Source organism: Aquarana catesbeiana, linkage group LG04 (assembly GCF_042186555.1).
Source record: "Aquarana catesbeiana isolate 2022-GZ linkage group LG04, ASM4218655v1, whole genome shotgun sequence".
NCBI lineage: Eukaryota > Metazoa > Chordata > Amphibia > Anura > Ranidae > Aquarana > Aquarana catesbeiana.
The window spans coordinates 642,433,518-642,442,703 of record NC_133327.1 but is presented as its reverse complement, the minus strand read 5'-3'; the positions used below and the strand labels follow the sequence as shown (position 1 = coordinate 642,442,703).

General features: G+C 53.0%; 1 protein-coding gene across 1 annotated transcript in view; it reads left to right on the top strand.

Annotated features, from left to right (window-relative positions):
- The first annotated feature begins 7,068 nt into the window (after positions 1–7,068).
- Positions 7,069–9,186, top strand: part of RCOR3 (REST corepressor 3) — an 80,448-nt gene continuing 78,330 nt past the window's right edge. The window contains exons 1-2 of the mRNA XM_073628421.1: positions 7,069–7,340; positions 7,473–7,529. Coding sequence (XP_073484522.1) covers positions 7,214–7,340; positions 7,473–7,529 — 184 coding nt within the window. The 5' untranslated portion in view covers positions 7,069–7,213. The remainder of the gene's footprint in view (positions 7,341–7,472; positions 7,530–9,186) is intronic.

Genomic DNA, 9,186 nt, shown 5'->3' with positions numbered 1-9,186 from the left:
GTTAACCCTCCCCCGGGAGAGAGCTTCTCCTAGGGGGTTATCTGATGCGGGGAGGAGCCGCGAGAGCCACCGAGGGACCCAAGAAGTCGGTGTTCGGGGCCACTCTGTGCAAAACGAACTGCATAGTGGAGGCAAATATGACATGTTTGTAATTTTTTTTTTCATTTTAAGCTTTACAATCACTTTAAGTATTAAGGTGCTGGAAAGAAGAAAAAAACCTGCATGTTTGGTTGCTTGGCAACAAAACACTGAAAGCCCAATGTGCACCAGAACACAGAAGAACCCCTGGTCTAATTCCGGCCACTCTGGGCAAGAGTTGAGGAGAAAGGTGTATGAAAACGATGTAGAGACATCACCAGAGTGCCTACCTAGAGATCCACATCACCAGAGTGCCTACCTAAAGATCCACATCACCAGTGTGCCTACCTAAAGATCCACATCACCAGTGTGCCTACCTAGGTAGGGATCCGCATCACCAGAGTGCCTACCTAGGTAGGGATCCGCATCACCAGTGTGCCTACCTAGGGATCTGCATCAGTGTGCCTACCTAGGGATCCACATACCCAGAGTGCCTACCTAGAGATACTCATCACAAGTGTGCCTACATAGGGATCCACATCACCAGTGTGCCTACCTAGGGATCCGCATCATCAGTGTGCCTACCTAGGGATCCGCATCATCAGTGTGCCTACCTAGGGATCTGCATCATCAGTGTGCCTACCTAGGGATCCGCATCATCAGTGTGCCTACCTAGGGATCCGCATCATCAGTGTGCCTACCTAGGGATCCGCATCAACAGTGTGCCTACCTAGAGATACACATCACCAGAGTGCCTACCTAGGGATCCGCATCAGTGTGCCTACCTAGAAATCCACATCACCAGAGTGCCTACCTGGGGATCCGCATCACCAGAGTGCCAACCTAGGGATCCACATCACCAGAGTGTCTACCTAGAGATCCACATCACCAGAGTGCCTACCTAGGGATCCACATCACCAGAGTGCCTACCTAGGGATCCACATCACCAGAGTGCCTACCTAGGGATCCGCATTAGTGTGCCTACCTAGGGATCCACATCACCAGAGGGCCTACCTAGGGATTATCAGCACCAGAGGGCCTACCTAGGGATCCGCATCAGAGTGCCTACATAGGGATCCATCAGCATCAGTGTGTCTACCTAGAGATCCACAAACAAGATAGTTCTCCCATATAGAAGTGTTTGCTCTCATGGTTCAGAGAAGCAGGATCTCCCAATCCATGGATAGTGTAGGACCCACTAATCATGGGGTACTTTGTCGCAGTAAGTGGGCTTAGCACCATATAGCAATATGGTGTAACCAAATCCCCATATTTTTTGCTAATATTTTTTAGATTGTCTAGGTGTTTTAAACTAGCCCTGCTGGAGGTAAATGTCTTTTTTGCATGTGTGCGCTGTAATATTTTGCTCTACCTAGAGATCCACATCACCAGAGTGCCTACCTAGGGATCCACATCACCAGAGTGCCTACCTAGGGATCCACATCACCAGAGTGCCTACCTAGGGATCCACATCACCAGTGTGCCTACCTAGGGATCCACATCACCAGTGTGCCTACCTAGGGATCCACATCACCAGTGTGCCTACCTAGGGATCCACATCACCAGTGTGCCTACCTAGGGATCCACATCACCAGTGTGCCTACCTAGGGATCCACATCACCAGTGTGCCTACCTAGGGATCCGCATCACCAGTGTGCCTACCTAGGGATCCGCATCACCAGAGTGCCTACCTAGGGATCCGCATCACCAGAGTGCCTACCTAGGGATCCGCATCACCAGAGTGCATACCTAGGGATCCGCATCAGTGTACCTACCTAGGGATCCGCATCACCAGAGTGCCTACCTAGGGATCCGCATCAGTGTACCTACCTAGGGATCCACATAATCAGAGTGCCTACCTAGGGATCCGCATCACCAGAGTGCCTACCTAGGGATCCGCATCAGTGTACCTACCTAGGGATCTGCATCACCAGAGTGCCTACCTAGGGATCCGCATCAGTGTACCTACCTAGGGATCCACATCATCAGAGTGCCTACCTAGGGATCCGCATCACCAGTGTGCCTACCTAGGGATCCGCATCACCAGTGTGCCTACCTAGGGATCCGCATCACCAGTGTGCCTACCTAGGGATCCGCATCACCAGTGTGCCTACCTAGGGATCCGCATCACCAGTGTGCCTACCTAGGGATCCGCATCACCAGTGTTCCTACCTAGGGATCCACATCACCAGAGTGCCTACCTTGAGATACTCATCACCAGTGTGCCTACCTGGGGATCCGCATCACCAATGTGCCTACCTGGGGATCAGCATCACCAATGTGCCTACCTAGGGATCCGCATCACCAGTGTGCCTACCTAGGGATCCGCATCACCAGTGTGCCTACCTAGGGATCCGCATCACCAGTGTGCCTACCTGGGGATCCGCATCACCAATGTGCCTACCTAGGGATCCGCATCACCAGTGTGCCTACCTAGGGATCCGCATCACCAGTGTGCCTACCTAGGGATCCGCATCAGTGTGCCTACCTAGGGATCAACATCACCAGAGTGCCTACCTTGAGATACTCATCACCAGTGTGCCTACCTGGAGATCCGCATCACCAGTGTGCCTACCTGGAGATCTGCATCAGTGTGCCTACCTAGGGATCCACATCACCAGTGTGCCTACCTAGGGATCCACATCACCAGAGTGCCTACCTAGGGATCCGCATCACCAGAGTGCCTACCTAGGGACCCGCATCACCAGAGTGCCTACCTAGGGATCCGCATCACCAGAGTGCCTACCTAGGGATCCGCATCACCAGAGTGCCTACCTGAAGATCTGCATCACCAGTGTGCCTACCTGAAGATCTGCATCACCAGTGTGCCCACCTGAAGATCTGCATCACCAGTGTGCCTACCTAGGGATCCGCATCACCAGAGTGCCTACCTGAAGATCTGCATCACCAGAGTGCCTACCTAGAGATCCGCATCACCAGAGTGCCTACCCAGGGATCCGCATCATCAGTGTGCCTATCTAGGGATCCACATCACCAAAGTGCCCACACAGGGCTCTAATATGTATAGTGCTCCGTTCTGTCTGGCAATCCTCTGTGCTTGGCTCTCTTGATTCGAGTGCTGTTTGTCCAGCTTCCCTCAGTCAGACATCACTTTAAAGACTTGTTCTCTGCCCAACTCCCCAAAATCTGGCATTACTGTGTGACCTACTACCCTGCCTGACATTGCTTTGTGCTCAGCTTTCTTCTGTTTAGCAGTTCTGTGTGCCAGGCTCCCCTCTGTCTGGCATTGCTCTGTGCTGGGCTCTCTTTTGATTGGAATTGCTGTTTGCCTAGCTTCCCTCTGTCAGACATTGCTGTGTGACTGGCTTCCCTCTGCCCCACTTCCCATCATCTGGCATTACTGTGTGACCTACTTCTCTGTCTGGCATTGCTTTGTGATGAGCTCCTCTCTTTTTAGCAGTGCTGTGTGTTTGGCTCCCCACCACCGGGTACTGTTCTGTGCCCAGCCCACTCCATTGGGCATTGCTGTGTGCCCAGCTCCCATCTCACCTCCCTCTGGTATTGCTCTGTCCCTGGCTTCCCTCTGTCCATCAGGCATTGCTATGTGCCCAGCTGCTCTTCATTGGGCACTACTCTGTGTCTGGCTCCCCTCTGTCAGAAATTTCGGGCTCCACTCTATCAGGCAATTCTGTATGCCCGGCTCCCCTCCTTCCATCAGACATTGCTATGTGCTTGGCTCCTGTCTAGCATTACTGTGTTCCTGGCTCCCCTCTCTCTGGTATTGCTGTATCCCTGGCTCTCCTCTCTCTGGTATTGCTGTGTTCCTGGCTCCCCTGTCTGGTAATGCTGTGTCCCTGGCTCCCCCCTCTGGCATTGCTGTGTCCCTGGCTCTCTCCTCTCTCTGGTATTGCTGTGTCCCTGGCTCTCCTCTCTCTGGTATTGCTGTGTCCCTGGCTCTCCTCTCTCTGGTATTGCTGTGTCCCTGGCTCTCCTCTCTCTGGTATTGCCGTGTCCCTGGCTCTCCTCTCTCTGGTATTGCTGTGTCCCTGGCTCTCCTCTCTCTCTCTGGTATTGCTGTGTCCGTGGCTCTCCTCTCTCTGGTATTGCTGTGTCCGTGGCTCTCCTCTCTCTGGTATTGCTGTGTCCCTGGCTCTCCTCTCTCTGGTATTGCTGTGTTCCTGCCTCTCCTCTCTCTGGTATTGCTGTGTTCCTGGCTCTCCTCTCTCTGGTATTGCTGTGTTCCTGGCTCTCTCCTCTCTCTGGTATTGCTGTGTCCCTGGCTCTCCTCTCTCTGGTATTGCTGTGTCCCTGGCTCTCCTCTCTCTGGTATTGCTGTGTCCCTGGCTCCCCTCTCTCTGGTATTGCTGTGTCCCTGGCTCCCCTCTCTGGTATTGCTGTGTCTCTGGCTCTCCCCTCTCTGGTATTGCTGTGTCCCTGGCTCTCCTCTCTCTGGTATTGCTGTGTCCCTGGCTCCCCTCTCTGGTATTGCTGTGTCTCTGGCTCTCCTCTCTCTGGTATTGCTGTGTCCCTGGCTCCCCTCTCTGGTATTGCTGTGTCTCTGGCTCTCCTCTCTCTGGTATTGCTGTGTCCCTGGCTCCCCTCTCTGGTATTGCTGCGTCCCTGGCTCCCCTCTCTCTGGTATTGCTGCGTCCCTGGCTCCCCTCTCTCTGGTATTGCTGTGTCTCTGGCTCTCCTCTCTCTGGTATCGCTGTGTTCCTGGCTCTCTCCTCTCTCTGGTATTGCTGTGTCCCTGCCTCTCCTCTCTCTGGTATTGCTGTGTTCCTGGCTCTCTCCTCTCTCTGGTATTGCTGTGTCCCTGCCTTCCCTCTCTCTGGTATTGCTGCGTCCCTGGCTCCCCTCTCTCTGGTATTGCTGTGTCTCTGGCTCTCCTCTCTCTGGTATCGCTGTGTTCCTGGCTCTCTCCTCTCTCTGGTATTGCTGTGTCCCTGGCTCTCCTCTCTCTGGTATTGCTGTGTTCCTGGCTCTCTCCTCTCTCTGGTATTGCTGTGTCCCTGGCTCCCCTCTCTGGTATTGCTGTGTCTCTGGCTCTCCTCTCTCTGGTATTGCTGTGTCCCTGGCTCCCCTCTCTCTGGTATTGCTGTGTCTCTGGCTCCCCTCTCTCTGGTATTGCGGTGTCTCTGGCTCTCCTCTCTCTGGTATTGCTGTGTCCCTGGCTCTCTCCTCTCTCTGGTATTGCTGTGTTCCTGGCTCTCTCCTCTCTCTGGTATTGCTGTGTCCCTGGCTCTCCTCTCTCTGGTATTGCTGTGTCCCTGGCTCTCCTCTCTCTGGTATTGCTGTGTCCCTGGCTCTCCTCTCTCTGGTATTGCTGTGTCCCTGGCTCTCCTCTCTCTGGTATTGCTGTGTTCCTGGCTCTCTCCTCTCTCTGGTATTGCTGTGTCCCTGGCTCTCCTCTCTCTAGTATTGCTGTGTCCCTGGCTCTCCTCTCTCTGGTATTGCTGTGTCCCTGGCTCCCCTCTCTGGTATTGCTGTGTCTCTGGCTCTCCTCTCTCTGGTATTGCTGTGTCCCTGGCTCCCCTCTCTGGTATTGCTGTGTCTCTGGCTCTCCTCTCTCTGGTATTGCTGTGTCCCTGGCTCCCCTCTCTGGTATTGCTGCGTCCCTGGCTCCCCTCTCTCTGGTATTGCTGCGTCCCTGGCTCCCCTCTCTCTGGTATTGCTGTGTCTCTGGCTCTCCTCTCTCTGGTATCGCTGTGTTCCTGGCTCTCTCCTCTCTCTGGTATTGCTGTGTCCCTGCCTCTCCTCTCTCTGGTATTGCTGTGTTCCTGGCTCTCTCCTCTCTCTGGTATTGCTGTGTCCCTGCCTCCCCTCTCTCTGGTATTGCTGCGTCCCTGGCTCCCCTCTCTCTGGTATTGCTGTGTCTCTGGCTCTCCTCTCTCTGGTATCGCTGTGTTCCTGGCTCTCTCCTCTCTCTGGTATTGCTGTGTCCCTGGCTCTCCTCTCTCTGGTATTGCTGTGTTCCTGGCTCTCTCCTCTCTCTGGTATTGCTGTGTCCCTGGCTCCCCTCTCTGGTATTGCTGTGTCTCTGGCTCTCCTCTCTCTGGTATTGCTGTGTCCCTGGCTCCCCTCTCTCTGGTATTGCTGTGTCTCTGGCTCCCCTCTCTCTGGTATTGCGGTGTCTCTGGCTCTCCTCTCTCTGGTATTGCTGTGTCCCTGGCTCTCTCCTCTCTCTGGTATTGCTGTGTTCCTGGCTCTCTCCTCTCTCTGGTATTGCTGTGTCCCTGGCTCTCCTCTCTCTGGTATTGCTGTGTCCCTGGCTCTCCTCTCTCTGGTATTGCTGTGTCCCTGGCTCTCCTCTCTCTGGTATTGCTGTGTCCCTGGCTCTCCTCTCTCTGGTATTGCTGTGTTCCTGGCTCTCTCCTCTCTCTGGTATTGCTGTGTCCCTGGCTCTCCTCTCTCTGGTATTGCTGTGTCCCTGGCTCTCTCCTCTCTCTGGTATTGCTGTGTCCCTGGCTCTCTCCTCTCTCTGGTATTGCTGTGTCCCTGGCTCTCTCCTCTCTCTGGTATTGCTGTGTCCCTGGCTCTCTCCTCTCTCTGGTATTGCTGTGTCCCTGGCTCTCCCCTCTCTGGTATTGCTGTGTCCCTGGCTCTCCTCTCTCTGGTATTGCTGTGTTCCTGGCTCTCTCCTCTCTCTGGTATTGCTGTGTCCCTGGCTCTCTCCTCTCTCTGGTATTGCTGTGTCCCTGGCTCTCTCCTCTCTCTGGTATTGCTGTGTCCCTGGCTCCCCTCTCTCTGGTATTGCTGCGTCCCTGGCTCTCCTCTCTCTGGTATTGCTGTGTCCCTGGCTCTCCTCTCTCTGGTATTGCTGTGTCCCTGGCTCTCCTCTCTCTGGTATTGCTGTGTCCCTGGCTTTCCTCTCCCTGGTATTGCTGTGTCCCTGGCTCTCCTCTCTCTGGTATTGCTGTGTCTCTGGCTCTCCTCTCTCTGGTATTGCTGTTCCTCTCTCTCTCCCCGGGGTCATAGAGTTCACCCTCCGGTCCTCCTCCTGTCCCCCCTCCTCTGCTCTCCATCCTCCCCTCCCCCTCTCTCCTCCGCCCGCCGTGGTAGGGGAGCCCCGGGCCGGCGCACTGATCTCCTGTGTGCTGCGGCTGCGTGTCCCTGCGCCCCGAGCCGCCTCCATATTAACGAGTCCTCCCAGCCAGCCATCCCGGGGAGAGCCATGCCGGGCATGATGGACAAAGGCACCGACTTCCTGGGCAAGAGCCGCTCCAACGGCACCAAGAGCCCCTCCGCCGCCTCCATAGGCCACTACTCCGAGGAGAGCGGGAGCGACGACGAGCACGGGGGTAGCCTCGAACGGCGTGAATGAGCCTCGAACGAATGTTCCCCTCCCCCCTCTATTCCCCGGGCTGAGTGTGAGTGTGAGTCCGCGATGACATCCCCCCCAGCTATAGCCGTCTTCTCTTTTCCTTTTCCAGATGTGGGCATGAGGGTGGGAGCCGACTTCCAGGCCCGGATCCCGGACTACGAGCCCGGTGAGTGGCCATTTTGTGTGTGTGGTGGTAGCCTCGGGAGAGGTGGGCGGGGCTCCGGGGTGTCCGAGGCTCCCATCTGCAAAATCCCCCTCAGACATGTCCGTCTATTGTGTGTGTGTGAGATATGTGTGTATATAAAATATATGTGTGTATGTATAGAATGTGTGTATAAATAAAATACACATATATATATATGTGTGTGTATGTATATAAAATATATATGTGTGTATGTATATAATTGTGTGTGTGTGTATATATAAAATACATATACTGTATATATGTGTGTATGTATAAAATATATATATATATATATATATATATATATATATATATACATTTTTTATTTTATTTTTTTTTTGTGTGTATATGTATGTATATACACATCAGCCATCTGCATCACATGGCGCTCACCAACCTTCGTTTTTATCCACCAATTTCTCAGGATATCTCGCCTGAGCGCACAATGATGACCAGACTTTTCCAATATCGCTAACTGGTCGCTGGTCGCCATCCACTGATTTCCTATTGGCCGACAACGGTCTTAGCGTCACAATCCAAAATGGTCATCTGATGTCTATGATCAGACGCCAGAGACAGGCGGACGATCCCGTCACCACACAATCGCCTGTCTATGGATTTTGAGGGCACCGATGGCCTCGTCAAAAAAACGACAATCATAGACATCGGATGACCATTTTGGATTGTGGGGCCCCAACTGATCATTGTCGGCCAATAGGAAATCGGTCAGTGGCGACCAGTTACTGTTATGGGACACGGTCCATGCTGGGACTGGCCAGTCACATTCATATGAACATGTGCGCTCATCTGGTGCATTTTTATTCCTTGGCGGTTCTGTCAGGCGATTGTGTAGTGGTGTTGTCATATGCCTGTCATCTCCTCCTGAGACAAACACCATGGGATAAAAACGCACTAGGTGATCGCACATAAAGGTGAATGGACAATCCCAGCATGGACCGTGTCCCATAACAGTAACTAGTTGCCACTGACTGTTTTCCTATTAGCTGACAGCAAACAGTTACAACCATTGTGACAGTTGCATTGCCGGTGTCCTGTCAGAAAGCCGCTACCCATTACAATATGTAACAGAAGTGACATTACAGCACGGCCATCTTGGTACACCCCGCACTCATCCGCAGTAAGCCTACAGTCAGAAGGCGGCAAGTGGACATCTTTTTACACCCACTGAAATCTTACATTTCACAATTATGCCCCGTACACACGGTCGGACATTGATCGGACATTCCGACAACAAAATCCATGGATTTTTTCCGACGGATGTTGGCTCAAACTTGTCTTGCATACACACGGTCACACAAAGTTATCGGAAAATCCGATCCTTCTGAACGCAGTGACGTAAAACATGTACGCCGGGACTATAAATGGGGTAGTAGCCAATAGCTTTCATCTCTTTATTTATTATGAGCATGCGTGGCACTTTGTGCGTCGGATTTGTGTACACACGATCGGAATTTCCGACAACGGATTTTGTTGTCAGAAAATTTTATAGCCTGCTCTCAAACTTTGTGTGTTGGAAAATCCGATGGAAAATGTGTGATGGAGCCTACACACGGTCGGAATTTCCGACAACAAGGTCCTATCACACATTTTCCATCGGACAATCCGACCGTGTGTACAG